The 16759-nt window shown below is 40.0% G+C and overlaps 2 protein-coding genes across 5 annotated transcripts in view; both read left to right on the forward strand.

Annotated features, from left to right (window-relative positions):
• Positions 1 to 1339, forward strand: part of SKA2 (spindle and kinetochore associated complex subunit 2) — a 29117-nt gene extending 27778 nt beyond the window's left edge. The window contains exon 4 of the mRNA XM_077745597.1: positions 1222 to 1339. Within this exon, the coding sequence (XP_077601723.1) occupies positions 1222 to 1243 (22 nt within the window). The 3' untranslated portion in view covers positions 1244 to 1339. The remainder of the gene's footprint in view (positions 1 to 1221) is intronic.
• A 12026-nt stretch (positions 1340 to 13365) lies between these two features.
• Positions 13366 to 16759, forward strand: part of TRIM37 (tripartite motif containing 37) — a 127018-nt gene continuing 123624 nt past the window's right edge. For all 4 annotated transcript variants that reach the window (XM_077745620.1, XM_077745623.1, XM_077745621.1 and 1 more), the window contains exons 1-2: positions 13366 to 13695; positions 15860 to 15961. In XM_077745620.1, the coding sequence (XP_077601746.1) occupies positions 13675 to 13695; positions 15860 to 15961 (123 nt within the window). In that variant the 5' untranslated portion in view covers positions 13366 to 13674. The remainder of the gene's footprint in view (positions 13696 to 15859; positions 15962 to 16759) is intronic.

The following is a 16759-nucleotide window of genomic DNA, read 5'->3' on the forward strand; positions in this document are numbered from 1 at the left end:
GGAATGGAGTGAGAAGAATGAAACTGGTTTTGAAGCAAAAACAGAGTCAGGAGAAGGAGTTAATTTCCCCCTAGTATAAGGAAGATCTATATATATTTGAAGTCTGTACAAAGGGAGATATTGAAAAGGTTATAGAAATACAGGAAATTTAAGGCTCTGGAGGAAGTGGGGAGGAAACAACAATAATAGTGGTAGTGCTAGGGGCTGAGTGGGATGAGAATGTTCATTGATGTTTTCGTTTTGAGATGAAAAGGCAGGAAGATGGAGTTTCTATTAGATGTTTTCTGTTTTCTTGGTATAGTAGTTGGTGGGGTCTTCTGTGAAGGAGTTGATGCTAACTGGAGGGAGCGCAGAAAGTTTGGAATAGTTAGTATTGCAGGGTTTGTTAAGGAGCCATTGGTGAATGCAAAGAATTACAAAGTGGCAGAAAGGACTCTTAAAATGCTTTTATGGAATAGTGTTTATTTATATTCTAAAATGAATTTGAGGGGCACCTGGGTGGCTCATTTGGTTAAGCATTTTGGCTCAGGTCATGATCTCACTGTCTTGGGATTGAACCCGTTGGGCTCTTTGCTAAGCATGGGGCCTGTGTGGGATTCTTCTCTCCCCCCGCCTCTGCCCACTATCTGCCCCTCCCCAGCTCTCTCTCTCAGAATAAATAAACATTTAAAATTAATTTGAAGGGGCGCCTGGGTGGCTCAGTGGTTAAATGTCCAACTTCAGGTCAGGTCATGATCTCATGTTTTGTGGGTTTGAGCCCCGTGTCAGGCTCTGTGCTGACAGCTAGTTCAGAGCCTGGAGCCTGCTTCAGATTCTGTTTCTCCCTCTCTCTGACCCTCCCCAGCTCATGCTGTCTCTCTCTCTCTCAGGAATAAATAAAAACATTAAAAAAATTAAAAAAAAATACTATGTAAAATACTATGTAATTAATTATTGTGAACTATGTACCAAATGTTATGTATCTAATGTGACCTTATTTGCTTATTTTAATATTGCAATTTTGTGTGCATTGGTGGATTATTTCTATACCTAAGCTTTAAATTCCTTTAGAATAGGTCTTATGCTTCTTTTTTCCACTTCTCCCATTCTGTTACACAGTTGTGTAATTAAATACAGTGTTCAATTAAATGGATGGTAGAATGTGTGGTATATACTTTAATTCTTAAGACCTTAACTTTGCCTTTTCACAATTTAATATATTATTTTTTTTTTCTGATACAGAGAAATCCAGTTACACTTTTAAAGGAATTGTCAGCAATAAAGTCTCGATATCAAACTTTGTATGCCCGCTTTAAACCAATTGCTGTAGATCAGAAAGAGAGTAAGAACTGCATTTGTGCTATTGTCAATAAGACTATGACCATGATACAAGAACTACAAAAGCAAACAGATGTGGAGGTAATGCTTTCAATTGACAAGTTGGATTTGTAGTTTTAATTCTAAGTGTCTCTTTGAAAGACGAGTCCCCATTTTCATTTTGAGATTCAGCATTCAGTTTGAACTGTTGATAGAAATGTGATTTTCTTGATTCCTGAAGTATAATAGTTCTTACCGCCTTTTGTTTTAAAATAAGCATGTGGACTTGACACGGTTAATAAAGAGGTGTGCTATCTTTGATTATACAGCCATGGCAGAAGAGAAACTTTTCTAATGCTTATTAAATCTACCAGCTTATAGTTCCTGTTAGAACTAGTGAGACTGAGAAATCTGGAAAGCATCTAAACCAGTGACTTGTTTTAGTTCTCCTTTTCTTCAGTTGGGTTGGTGGGCTTGGGTAATCCTGGCTTTCATTCTCTCTCTCCATTCCTCAATGCCCTATGATTTCATGTAATATTCCTTGTAATTGTGAGCTTTTATCACTGATTATGTAAAACTCTTCAGATATGCTGGAGTAAAAAAACCAATATGAACTGCTGACCTAGGCACTATCATCTTAAATAGCCAACTGAAGGATTTGGTAGAATTTTCATTTACTATTAAGGACAGGTTGAGGGCTTTCTTTCTTTCTTTCTTTTTTAATGTTTTTTATTTATTTCTGAGAGAGAGGGAGAGTTAGAGAGAGAGAACATGAGCAGGGGAGGGTCAGAGAGAGAGGGAGACATAGAATCTGAAACAGGCTCCAGGCTCTGAGCTAGCTACGCGAGGGTCGAACCCACAAACTGTGAGATCATGACCTGAGCCGAAGTCAGATGCTTAACCAACACAGCCACCCAGGCACCCCTCTTTCTTTCTTTTTTTCAGAGAGAGAGAGAGAAAAAGAGAGAGAGTGAGCACAAACATGGGAGGAGCAGCGGGAGAGAGCAAGAATCTCAAGCAGGCTCCATACTCAACATGGATCCTGACATGGATCTCAATCTAATGACCATGAGATCATGACTGGAGCCCAAGTCAACCCAGGTGTTCCCAAGGTTGAAGGCTTTCAGAAGAAAAGATAGCTTGCATGTATTTGGAATCATAAAGTAGAATTTAATTATATGGATAAAAAACGTCCATATAATTTTTTTAAATCTCTGGTATCAGCTCCTATCAATTAACTGGTAATACCTGTTTAGAGTGCTGTATTAAAGAACTGTGGGCATTGCAAAAAAAGCTATCATTATGGCCATGCAGCTAGGGGCAGCATACATGTTTACTTTTTTTTGTTTTTTTTTTTTTGCCAACTCTGAAAAAAAGATACTTGAATTATGGGCTAGTAGTAAGAAAAAATCTCAAAGGTTGATTACCAAGGTTAATCTGGTCAATAATTCTTTATATTACCAATGGCAGAAAAGACAACAGTACCTGATTAAATTTTTAAAATGATAACTTCAGGGATGCCTGGCTGGCTCAGTCGGTTAAATCCGACTTTGGCTCAGGTCATGATCTCAGTGTCTGTGAGTTCAAGCCCTGTGTCAGGTTCTGTGTTGACAACTCAGAACCTGGAGTCTCCTTCTGATTTTGTGTCTTCATCTCTCTCTCTCTGCCCCTTCCCTGCTTACGATCTGTCTCTCGCTCTCTCAAAGATAAAATAAAAACATAAATAAATAAACAAAATCATACCTTCAATGTATTTCAGATGGTTTTTTGTTTTGTTTTATTTTTCTTGGTGCAAAAAGTGATTTTATTAAAGCATGGACAGGATCGTGGACAGAAAGAGCTGCCTTTAATTTTTTAAAAAATATTTATTTATGTTTGAGAGAGAGAGAGTGCATGTGTGCACAAAGTGGGGGAATAGCAGAGTGGGGACAGACATTCTGAAGCAGGCTGTGTGCTGATAGCAGAATGCTTAATGCTAGGTTTGAACTCACAAACTGTGAGATCATGATCTGAGCCAATGTTGGATGCTTAACCGACTGAGCCACCCAGGTGCCCCAAATGTATCTCAGATGTTATGTACCTCAGATGTTAAGTCATGGGGAGAATTAACAGTGGAGGAGGAAAGAGTGATTAAAAAGGGCATAGAGGGAGGAGTGCGTGGGTGGCTCAGTTGGTTGAGCATCTGACTCTAGATTTCAGCTCAGGTCATGATCCCAGGATTGCGGCATCAAGCCCCATGTCAGGCTCTGTGCTGAGTGTGGAGCCTGATTAAGATTCTCTCTCTGTTTGCCCCTTTCCCCAACTCATGCTCTGTCTCTAAAATTTGAAGAAAAAAAAAGGGCACAGAGGGAATAGAAAGTAGGGGTTTAAAACAGAAAGGGTGATGGCAGATATCTCCTCCTTTGCTGTCCTGCCCACCGTTCCCTTTTGGTGTATTCAGTAAACTTCTATCTCCTTAAAACAAAGAAACAACAAAAACAAACAAACAGAAAACAGTAAGGGTGGCGACACATACTAATAAAGTAAAATGCAAAAACAGTATGTATATGATAACATTTATAAATACCACTCAAGTCATATATTCTTCATTGTTGGTGACCAGAGCCTGAAAATAGAAGCATATAAACTTGTCCTAAGGAAACAAATCTTGAGGAGAGATCAAATGTAGTTCTGAATGTACATATCAACATATATGTACAGAAATCCATAAATTTATTGAAGCACAGGATAAATTTAGGTGAGTGTAAAAAGAGAAACGTGATATTTGGGTTTTTTTGTCTTAAGTGTTTATTTTTGAGAGAGAGAGGGGGAGAGAGCATGTGTACACAAGAGTGGGAGGGGCAGAGAGAGGGAGACAGAATCTGAAGCAGGCTCCAGGCTCTAAGCTGTCATCACAAAGTCCAACATGATGGTCAGACCCAAACTTTGAGACCCAAACCTGAGTGAAAGTTGGATGTTTAACCAACTCAGACACCCTCAAAAGTGATATTTTGAATATTATGGTAATAAAAATTGTCCCCACTGGATATAATAAGTAAAAACTATTTCTGACTGAGATTAAAATGTGGTGCAGAAAATAGTTACAATAGTGATAGAGGATTTCAGTCATCTAAATATCTGTAATGGTCTTCATTCACTTAAAAGATGTACCTGCAGGGGCACCTGTGTGTCTCGGTTGAACGTCAGCCTGTTGATTTTGGGTAAGGTCATGATCCTAGGGATGTGGGATTGAGCCCTGCATTGGGCTCCATGCTAAGTGGGGAGCCTACTCTCGATTCTCTCTCTTCCTCTGCCCCTCTCCCCGACATGCGCTCTCTCTGCCTCTGAAAAAAAAATCTTCAATGAGCAATAATTGCATTTAAGGTAGAAAACTAATGGAGCTTTTACTTTGGATCACATTACAAACAAGAATAAATGACTGAAATATTGGTTCTAAATCTTGAAAAAGGAGATAATATTTTAGATTTAATGATGGTCATGTTGGGAAATGTCAGATGTGGTGGGACTTGTATCCACTACTTTAAAAATGAGATAGTAGAAAGTTTAGAGAAAATTTTCATGATCAAAATGTGGAAGAAAAGAGAATGGCATCTGTAGAGAGTTGTATAAACGAAAATAGTTTTATGAGCTCAGAGTTTAAAAGACATACATATAAGGTGGTAGACCTTATAAAGAAAGTATAGAAAGAGGTGTATCAGTCATAGAGACAGAACTGTGAGAATACTTACGAAAGCCAAAGTCCAGATTAAGTTGAGGCTTCTGAAATTTTCTAAAATAACCAAAAGGGCCTTTAAGATTATTTTGGGAACATGAAGAATAAGAAAGGGATAAATTTACTTAGGGTAAATGGTGCTTGGTTTACAGAAAGCAAATAGAAAGTAAAACTGTTTAGGTATTGTCTTGCTAGAATCTTTTTTTTTTTTCTATTTTATTTATTTTAGAGAGAGAGCGTGTGTGGGAGAGAGGGACAGAGGGGGGAAGAGAGAGAGGGAGAGAAAATCCCAAGCAGGTTCCACTCAGCAAGGAGGTAATGAGGGGCTTGATCCCACCACCCTGGTGTCACCACCCTAGCCGAAATCAAGAGTTGGAAGCTCAACCAACTGAGCCATCCAGGCCCTCCTTTTTGTTACAATTTTTATCATAGTGCCAGGATTTTCATTTGCAAGGATAGAAAATATATTTGAGTTGATAATATTCAAAAATAGCACTTGAATTGGTAATACGAAAAAATAAATAGGGAGATGAGAACAGAAAAGGAGGTGAAAGGAATACTTTTTAGTTAGGTTTAAATATACTTAATTATAAAGGTGACCACCAAGAGACACATATATACACATGAAGGATTAAATTTGTTCCAAAATAAAAATGACCAAAACAAACCCCCAAAACAAATATAATTAAAAAGTTATTAAAAATAGAATGTGTGGTATTCCGCTCAGCTCTAAAACAGTTGTTAAGGAGGAAATTTTCTTACAAGTTTTGGATTGGTTAATTCCTGGAAAAATTCTTTGGAAGTTTATGAAACAGGTGGTCTGAAATCTCTTGAACAGTTATCACAATGAGAAACATGGATTCATGGAGAACAAAGTCCTTTCAGAATAATACCATTTCCTGTTTTTGAGATAGAAGAGGGAAATTCTGTAACTATTTGGGTTGCAGAAAGGCATATGATTATTTTACATTTTATCTATGTGACTATTTTTGGTAAATGTTGGCTTGATCAGCCAAATCAGCTGGGCAGCCCAATAGCCAAATAAATGTGGCTATATAAATTAAAATGTAAAGTAATTAAATAAAATAAATTCAATTCTTCATCTACTGATTGGACAGCACAGATATAGAATATTTTCAGCATCACAGAAAGTACTGGACAGCACTGCTCTAGAGATTCTTATTCTGTAGGTATAGTGTGTTCCAGATTCAGCAGTCTCTCTAGAGATGACCTACAGAGTTAGGCAGAGTTGTAACGATTTGATTCTGCGTATTGTACTTTCTGTAATTTCCCCATTAACCCTTGTTTTAGCTAGCCCGTTGGTTAGTGCCCTGTGAAAGTCCTTTGTACTTCCCTTTGGCTTCTATTCTTCCTTTTACTTTTGCTCCTACCTGCTTTAGATGGATACTGTTTGCTGGGTTGTTTTCTCAGCATCTATTCTCCCTTGCTGCCTAAGAGAACACTGACTTTCTTGAGATGTCTGCCATCCTTAGCTAGTGCCTGGGGCAGAGTTGGTGCTTTCCTCACCTTCAGGGGGTGCTTCTCATTGGCAAGGGAAATGGATTTTCCTTTAATTGGCTCAGGAATGGGTTTGTAACCCATGTGACATATGAGGAGGGAAAGTTTGGAAGTAGAAAATTAGAGTTTCCTCACTGCTGAGAGACCCCTAGGAAGAGAAAACTTTTCTTCTTCTAAACATTGTGTATAGATGATGTGATGTGATGACTAGCACTGCTAGAGCAATTTTTTCCTATCAGCTTGAGGATAAACCACCACCAAGAATATTAGATAAGGTGAAAAATCCCAGTTCTTACGGTGAGTTGCTGAATAAACCAGTCCTGAAGTCTTGACCTTCTTCTGTAGTTATTGTACAATGATAATTTTCTTATTATTTATCCATTTTGAAATGTATTCCTGTTATTTGCAGCTGAAAACATCTCAGTTATCCCTCAAAATTTAGCTCAAGTCTCTACTTCTGAGGAAACTTCCAAACTATTTTGTTCACATTTCTTTCTTAAAATGCTTTTAGAATATGGCATTCAAATGTGACTTCTTTAGTTTTGTTAAATTACAATCCTTAAACTGTTTGATTTATTGGTCTTGTTTCTTAAACTTAATTGCAAGTTCTTTGGAAGCTCAAACATTAGAAGTATTTTGTATTTGGATAGCCAAATATCTATTTTATCCTGCCTTCCAAAATGTGTGATTATAGGCATAGTATGAGCTTATGGAAACATAAAAAAAAAAGCAGAAGTTAACTAAATTAGTTTTTACAGATTTTGAAATAAAGATTTTGTCATTTGTTTTCTAGCTGTCGCCACTGACTAAAGAAGAAAAAACTGCAGCAGAGAAATTAAAATCTTTTGTGTCAGACTTATGAATAAGTGGACTTGCAAAAGGAATTCTGCTGGAGAGGAGATCCATTCCAGAAAGATTTAAGGATATGTCTTGTTAGCACTTGATGACTAGAGGTTGGGGGATGGAGAAGGAGATTTGGTCTGGGTAACTTGATAGTAATGCCTTTCACAAGAGAGGGTCCTATAAGAAGGGCAGATATTATATGAATAAAGTTCAGCCAAAAACATGGAATGGGAATAAAGGGATTTAAAAATATATATGCACACACAGTCTTGTAATTTCAGGCAAGGAAGTCACGTACCACTATTTTGCATTTGTTTTTGTATAATTGGGATAATTGGATCTCCTGGCCTATCATAAAAGGATATTTATGTATTATTGGTCAGTCAGATATGAATGAGCATGCTTTGGAAATTAAAGGATACAAAAAATATTTGTATTATATGTATATAATTTTATTTTTGAAAAATTTTGATTACAGTTAATGGTCACATTATTGATGAGACTGCCAATATGTGACCTAGAGTCCTCCACAAAAGCTAACATTAGTAATAATAAATTGACTTTTCTGTGACAGCCTCACTTTTATTTTCCTGTTCCTTCTTTCTGCTAATGTTGAGCAGCATGAACTCTGCTTTCAAATGTTGTTTTAGAGTGTCTCTGTTGTATATCAACACTACCTTTGTTCTCCTTCAGCCTATATTATCGTAATTGTTCGTTCTATATGAAAGCTAAGGAACTGAAATCAGAGGATTACTGGCAACTGTTACTTGCCAGTTGTGTGTGTGTGTGTGTGTGTGTGTGTTTCCTTTTTATTTATTTAAACATTTTTTTGAGTTTTTAAAAATTATTTTTAATGTTTTTTAAAAAATTTTATTTCTGAGAGAGAGAGAGACAGCATGAGCAGGGGAGGATCAGAGAGAGAGGGAGACGCAGAATCTGAAACAGGCTCCAGGCTCTGAGCTAGCTGTCAGCACAGAGCCTGATGTGGGGGCTCAAACCCACAAACTGTGAGATCATGAGCTGAGCAGAAGTCGGACGTTTAACCGACTGAGCCACCCAGGTGCCCCCAAAATTATTTATTTTTTGAGAGAGACAGAGCATGAGTGGAGGAGGGACAGAGGGTCATGACCAGAGCTGAAGTTGGGCGCTCAACCGAATGAGCGACCTAGGCACTCCAGTTTATTTATTATTTATTTATTTAATGGTTATTTACAAATTTTTTTTGAATTTAAAAAAATTGTGTTTATTTATTTTGAAATTTTTAATGTTTCAAAAACATTACATTTTGCGAGATAGAGACAAGGTTTTGAGCAGGGGAGGGGCTGAGAGATAAGGAGTCAACAGAATCCGAAGCAGGCTCCAGGCTCTGAGCTGTCAGCACAGAGCCCCATGCGGAGTATAAACTCACAAGCTGTGAGATCATGACCTGAGCCAAAGTCGGATGCTTAATCGAGCCACCCAGGTGCCCTAGTGTTTATTTTTATATATAGAGACAGACAGAGTGCTAGCAGATGAGGGGCAGAGAGAGAGGGAGACAAAATCCAAAGCAGGCTCCAGGTTCTGAACTGTCATAGAGTACCACGGGGGTGCCTCATAATTTTTTTATAAAATTTTTTTTAATGTTTTCTTTTTCCATTTTTGAAAGTCAGAGAGAGACAGCGCGAGCAGGTGAGGGTCAGAGAGAGAGGGAGACACAGAATCCGAAGAGAGGCTCCAGGCTCTGAGCTAGCTGTTAGCACAGAGCCTGACATGGGGCTCAAACCCTTGAACCCTGAGATCATGACTTGAGCCGAAGTCGGATGCTTAACTGACTGAGCCACCCAGGCGCCCCACCTCTTATTTTTTTTTTAAATAAGTATTGGCAATAAGGTAATCACAGGGACAGATTTTGAAACAAAGATGTTAACCACAGGGTTATTTATACTAGGAAAACACAAATATCTGGCTAATGGCAGGTATATAGGAAAATAAATCATGGTGTATCTATGTAATAAGAGGTCAGGCTGCCAATAAGTTATTACTGTTAATGTTCTGGGAAATGCTGAAGCTATGTTAAATGAGGAGAGGGGAAACATTGCAGTTTTGTAGTTAAGATTGGGCTTCGGAATCTGAGATGTAAATACAGGTTTTTGTTTGTTTTAGTTTATTTACTTTGAGAGAGCAAGCAGGGGAGGGGCGGAGAGAGAGGGAAAGACAGAGAATCCCAAGCAGGCTCTGTGCTGTCAGTGCGGAGCCTGACTCCAGGCTTGAACTAATGAACTGTGAGATCATGACCTGGGCCATAATCAAGAGTTGGACCCTTAGCTGACAGAGCCACTCAGGCACCCTGTAAATAGCATGTTTTAAATTCTAGCTATGTGATCCTGACCAAATAACTTATGTGTGTCAGGATGGCTCGAAGTACAATGAGATGATAAGTGAGATAAGTGTTTGGGTTTGATAATCAGAAATTATTCTGTAAACATTCTATATATGCAATCAAAATGAGGCACTGAAAAGACTAGGAGAGATTCATCAAATATTAGTTCTGCAGGTGATAGAATTTTACTTTCCTATCATTAAAAAAATTAGTTATGAGCATTTACTTGTCCATTATCCATTAACAAACTTGTAATAGGGTTGGGAGAGTAGCTTCAGTTAAAATTTTACTGTGTAGGGGTGCCTGGGTGGCTCAGTTGGTTAAGCGTCCGACTTCGGCTCAGGTCATAATCTCGTGCTTCATGGGATTGAGCCCCAATTCAGGCTCTGTGCTGACAGCTCAGAGCCTGGACTCTGTCTCCCTCTCTTTGCCCCTCCCCTGCTTGTGCGCTCTCTCTCTCGCTCTTCTCTCTCTCAAAAATAAACATTGAAAAAAAATTAAAAACATTGTACTGTGTAGTTGAATATTTGAAGAACAGAACCACACCCTTTAAAATTTTTTTTAAATGTTTATTTTTGAGAGAGAGAGAGCTCACACAAAGTGGGGAGGGACAGAAAGAAAAGGGGACAGAGGATATGAAGTGGGCTCTAAGTTAACAGCAGTGAGCCTGATGTGGGGCTGGAACTCATGAACTGTAAGATCATGACCTGACCCAAAGTCAGACACTCAACTGACTAAGCCATCCAGGAGCATCTCCCTGCCCTTTTAAATTACAGAGAAGTAAGTCACACTGTAGTAACTATTTTCTTCAGTACTCAGTTAAAATTAAAAAGGTTTTGTCATGGAATTGTTCTGGGATGTCATGTTGATTGGTGGGATTGAAAAATGGTAGTATCACAAAGAGGTCGTGGCAAGTTCCTGGTGTTATTCCTCTATGACTTCCTTCACAGTTATCCTGTAAATGTTGGTTCTGTCCCTCACCCCCCCCCCTTAAAATTGTTCTCTCTGCACTTCTTTATATATTTATGATTCCCAAATACAACTTAGATTAGATATAGACCCATTTGTCCAATAAAACCTACCTGAATATCCAAATTGGTCATGTCCAGAGTACCTACTGCTTTTATTTTGTCAATGTCCACTATTCTGTTACCTAGAATTAAGAAGTTTGCATCACTTTGTCTTCTTAGTAAAATCTATGATTCTTTCTCTGAAATGTTCATAGTGTCCAACCTCCACTTTATTTTCACTCTGACTACCCTAATTTAGGTCTTTTATTTCTCATTTGGATAATTATTTTTTATGTGACTATAGTCTCTTTATGTCAAGTTGTGAGTAACACAAATTAATTTTAATACTAATTTAAGTTTTAGGAAGTTAAAACATACATGTCTATTCTCCAGTAATTATATTCAGTCTCTTCAGATGTTTCATTTATTATTTATTTATGTATTTTTATTTTTTTAGATAGAGTACAAGTGGGAGAGATGGGCTGAGGGAGAGAGGATCCTATGCAGCTCCATGCTCAGCACAGAGCACAATGTAGGGCTCTGTCTCACGACCCCGGAATCATGACCTGAGTTGAAATCAAGTGGCGGACACTAAACCAACTCACCCACTGAGGCGACCTAAAATGTTTCTATATATATACAAATTACAAATATATATATATTTTTTACAAAAACAGGCTGATACCATATACTGTACTGCAGCTGCAGTTAAGGTTTTTCTTTTCTTTCTTTTTTTTTTATTCACTTATTTTGAGACAGAAAGGCAAGAGTGGGAGAGGGGCAGAGAAAGAGAGAGAAAGAGATAACCCCAAGCAGGCTCTGTGCTGTTACTACCCAGCCTGATTCAGGGCTTAAAGCAATGAACCGTGAGATCATGACCTGAACTGAAGTCATACCCTTAACCAAATGAGCCACCCAGGCACTCAGTTTTTTTCATTGTAAATATATTTTGGGTATTTTCATCACACACTTCTGCTATTGTTTTGAACAGCTGTAATCCAATATATGGATGTACCATGATTTATTTCAGTTATGTATTTTGATAGACATTGATAAGCTGTGTAATAGACAAGTTAGATTTGTTGGAGTTGCAGGAGGAAAGGCAGCTAGGTCCTCCCTTAAGGAATTGGGAGATACCAGGTTTCCTACCTCCATGTGGTAGCTTAGCATACTGCCAACGAAATTCTCTTTTGCTTTAATTAGCTATAATCTGACTGTGGCTGCAACCAAGGACCCCTAATTAATTGTATAAGTTTTCCAATCTTTCACAATTATGAACCATCGCAATAAATCTTTAAGCATTTTTGGGTTCTTGGGGAAATATATCTATTAATATAGGAACTTATTGTAACATTCATAATATGTTGTAATTTGTCTTTTTTTCACTTCTCATTACTCTTTGAGTCCCAAGTACAGTGCTGTGTTCCACAGATAACTTTTTTGAGGTAAAATTCACTTAGTAAAATTAACCATAAACCATTATTAAAGTGTACGATTCAGGGCGTTTTATTATAAACGGTGGCGTGCAAACATGACGATCATAAATAAGTTTTGGTTAAAGAATCTGAAGTAACAGATTAATCTTACTAAATTATCCCTGTCTGTGGCTCACGTATTAAAAAATTGTTGTCCACTACTTCTAAGGAAGTTCAAGTCCCTTAATATTTAAGAGCTTCTTTCTAGGTCGCTGTTGATGTTTTACGTGTGCATTCTAGATTGGGTCAAATGTAAAAGTGGTTTGCAATACATGAGAAAGGAAAACTTCCATTCAAATTAAGAATCTGATGTAAGCCCTTTGTCTCACACCTTCAATTCCTGCAATCTTTAGACCTCACGACAAAATTGTATAAAGTAGACGCCAACATAGGAAAGCTGAACACAGCTGACGTTTGCACTTTCTAGAGACAGCTCCTCTCAAGCGGATGCTGGACGGAGTGGTGAAGATCAAATCTCTAGAGTCTGTGGTCCCATTCTTCCAAGCCTGAAATGAGAAACGACACCGCTGTAGGCTTCACAATCTGAGTAGGTGGGGCAGAAGTCTCAAAACCTGAGAATCTGGGCTTCCTTTCAGAGAAAGAACCACTAGCCACGAATTCTCTACACCAGGGTTTCTCAAAAAGTGTGGGCCAAAGGCTACCTGCAGTCGAATCAGCGAGAGCGGCTGTTGAAGACTTTGTGGGGAGCTTCATCCTAGAATCACAGTCCGAATACCTAGGGGTGTGGCTTCAGAGTCTGTTTCCCACAAGCACTCCAGGTGGTTCCAGTCTGTGGCGCGCCAAAGTTTGAGACCGGTGGAGCGCCGCCCTTCCTGAGGGAGGAGAGGCGTGGAGATACGCGCCAAGCTGTCAGCCGCTCGCGCGCTAGACTGGGGCCAAAGGCACGCAGCCCTGCGGCTGCCAGCAGCGAAATCTCGTGTGCGCCCCCGCACCGCGGGAACTAGTCGCCCGCCTCTCTTCAGCCTGCTCCCCTAACGCCGCGGTCTGCGCGCATGCGCACCACGCCTTCCCTCAGCGCCGCGCCTTCAGCTGCCCTGGTTACCGTTGGTGTTTGCGAATTCCCTGCAGCACCTTCTTCGCTAGAGACCAGCGCCGCCGGGCTCTAGCAGCACTTCGATACGCGCGCGCCCTCGTCACGTGGTGCGAGGCTCCCTCGCGGTCGCCGGCAGGCAGCTTAGCGGTGAGGAAGGAGCTGCGGCCACCGCTCGCCCTCCCACTGAGCACTAGGGCGGGTGCGCGGATAAATATGGCGAAGTGGGGGTAGCTGGCGCCGAACCCGACGCGATGGGGCGAGCAGGTGGGGAGGTCGTCGGAGCCCCCTGAGGTGCACGCCGGCGTGGTTTTCGTCTGAGATTTGACCTGGCGACCTCGGGCCGGCGCCCAATAGGTCAGACTACGGACTCCGCTGGTCGCCGAGGGCCCCGCCGAGAGCCGGAGGCAATGGATGAACAGAGCGTAGAGGTGAGGGGGTTTAAGAAGGGTGGTGGTTAATCTCCCCCTGTAACCCCGTGAGCGTTCTTTATTTGGGGCGCGCTGCCCTAGCCCTTCCTCTAGTCGGGCACCCCCATTCCGCCGCGGCCGGTGTGGTGAAGGCTGGCCCAGTGCGAAGGACGCCGTGCTGGGTTCGCAGCTCTCCGGGTGCCTTGTCAGGTGGTGGTATTCTGGCGTTTTCTGGGTGTCTTGGCACCAGTATTCATTCTCAGAGGGTTTTTGCAAACCAGCCTGGGACTAGCAAAACTGCAAATTCATTAGATAGACCTGCCGTGCACGCGCTCCCAGTTCTTGGGAGTTCAGGTGCGGATCCAAAACTCCCTCCAACTGGAATCATTCCCTCCCACCCGTTCGTTTTGCAGACTTCTGCCCCTCCTAAACTGAAGGAGAATGTACTTTTATTACCCTATTTGTAGTTTACCGGAACAACCTGTTCTTTTATTTATTCATTAAAAATTTTTTTTATTTTTATTTATTTTATTTTTTTATTTTTATTTTTTTATTTCTAGGAGAGAGAGAGAGANGTCAGCACAGAGCCCGATGCGGGGCTCGAACCCACGAACCGCGAGATCATGACCTAAGCGAAAGTCGGACGCTTAACCGACTAAGCCACCCAGGGGCCCCTCATTAAAATTTTTTTATAGTTTGTTTTACTTTTGAGACAGAGCACGAGTGGGGTAGGGGCAGAGAGAGAGAGGGAGACACAGAATCCGAAACAGGCTCCAGGCTCTGAGCTGTCAGCACAGAACCCGAGGCCAGACTCGAACCCACGAACTACGAGATCATGACCTGAGCTGAAGTCGGATGCTCTACCGACTGAGCCACCCAGGCGCCCCGAACAACCTCTTCTTTTATATTTGGCTCTTGTGAGCTGTGATTTCAAATCGTTGCGATAATATTATTATATTAGAGGCCAGTAACATAAAAAAAAAAGATTGCTTATTGGACCCAATTATTTAATAGTTGTTAAATTTTGAACTTTCCTAATACATACTAAATCCTTGCTCCTTAGTAAGTTGTAACTATTATTACTGGCACTCCACTCGAAAGTAGTTCACCCAATGGTCTTATTGTCCACTCCCTCTCCCTCCCTCCAGCGTCTGCATCTCACAGGTTCTTTCTGGTTCTGCAGAGTCATGATTGGACTCATGAATAATTTTCTCATTAATTCCTCCTATGAAAGTATTATAAAGGCTTTGTAATGTTTTCTTGGTTTAGGAGCGTTTAATTCTCCTGGAATGGAGTAAATAAATGTGAGTACTGTAAAAATAAACTTAAAGTATACAATAAGTTGCATTTCATTTTATCTATTTTCTTGTCAGTTACTTCCTAAATTGATTTATCTGATGCTTGCAAACATTATTGTTTCTTCTGTTTACCCTTTTCTTTTCAAAGCCTTCATGGGGCAACTACCAAAATTCTCCATAGGAACAGAATCTCAGGCTCCAATCCAATAAAAAAGCTAGTTGGTTGGAGCATCAGGGCAGAAAGAAATTCAGATTTCTGGATTCTGAATTAGTTTCTTGATCAAAGTACACTCTATTAGTATATGTATCTTTTATTTTAAGTTTTTTTTTTTTTTTTAAATTTCAAAAGCAGTCCACCCCCCTTGGGGAAATTGCAGAAAAAGGAGTTCATATAGTTCATTCAGTCAGATGGTCTGTCTTTTTTTTCTTCTTACTGTTCTACATCATAATAAGGATATTTTTGAGGATTTTTTTCTATATTCTCAAATAATTGAAGAAGTATTTTTAGTACTGTCATAATCTATGTTAACTGTCCTAATTTTTTTGTCAAGTCATAATTTAATATTTTGAAATTCGGGCTACAGCCACATTCTTATGATTATATTTTATGCTTCAGTGATAGTATTTGTGCATAACTCTGTGTTTGCATTTCATATTCTTTCTTTAGAATAGAACCACTGTGAAGCTTAGAAAAGAAAAAGCACTTTTTCCAGATGTTGTGAGGTGCACTGGGCCTTGACTAACCAAGTACTGATAAGGTTTATTAAATCAGATGATATATCAGCCCCAAATTAACCAAAATGTTGAGTGAATTGTTTGAAGCATGCTTTTTACTTTTGATTCAGTAGTCTAATTCTGGTGGATCTCACATTTTTTATTATTTTCAGAGTATTGCGGAGGTTTTCCGATGTTTCATTTGTATGGAGAAATTGCGGGATGCACGCCTGTGTCCTCATTGTTCTAAGCTTTGTTGTTTTAGCTGTATCAGGGTAAGTTGCTTTTCTTTGTACATGTCCATAATGTATATATGATATATTGTAAACAACTATATTCTTTAAAGTTTTTTTTAATGTTTATTTTTGAGAGAGAAAGAGAGAGAAGAACAAGTGGGGTAGGAGCAGAGAGAGAGGGAGACACAGAATCCTAAGTGGGCTCCAGGCTCCAGGCTGCCTGCACAGAGGCTGACATGGGGCTTGAACCCATGAACTGTGACATCATGACCTGAGCGGAAGTCAGATGCTCAGCTGACTGAGCCACCCAGGCACCCCAAAATCAGCCATATCCTTTATCTCTTTTTGAAAAGTTTATTGTGTGAGAGAGAGAGGGAGAGAGAAAGAGGGGCATAGAGAGAGGGTGAGAGAGAATCCCAAGCAGGCTCTGCGCTATTAGTATGAAGCCTGATGTAGGGCTCGAACCCACAAAACTGTGATATCATGACCTGAGCCAAAACCAAGAGTTGGACACTTAACCAACTGAGCCATCCAGGCACCCCATTTTTGTTATCTTTTAAAATTTTACATTTTGTCCCCTTTTAAAAAATGTTTTTATTTATTTTCTTAAATAGTTTATTGTCAAGTTGGTTTCCTTATAACACCCAGTGCTCATCCCAGCAGGTGCCCTCCCCCATGCCCATCACCCCACTTCCCCTCTCCTCCACCCCCATCAGCCCTCAGTTTGTTCTCAGCATTCAAGAGACTCTCATGGTTTGCCTCCCTCCCTCTCCCCAACAGTTTTTCCCCTTCTCTCTCATGGTCCTCCGTTAAGTTCCTCCTAATCCACCTATATGT

Source organism: Crocuta crocuta, unplaced genomic scaffold (genome assembly GCF_008692635.1).
Source record: "Crocuta crocuta isolate KB4526 unplaced genomic scaffold, BGI_CrCroc_1.0 scaffold333, whole genome shotgun sequence".
Lineage (NCBI taxonomy): Eukaryota > Metazoa > Chordata > Mammalia > Carnivora > Hyaenidae > Crocuta > Crocuta crocuta.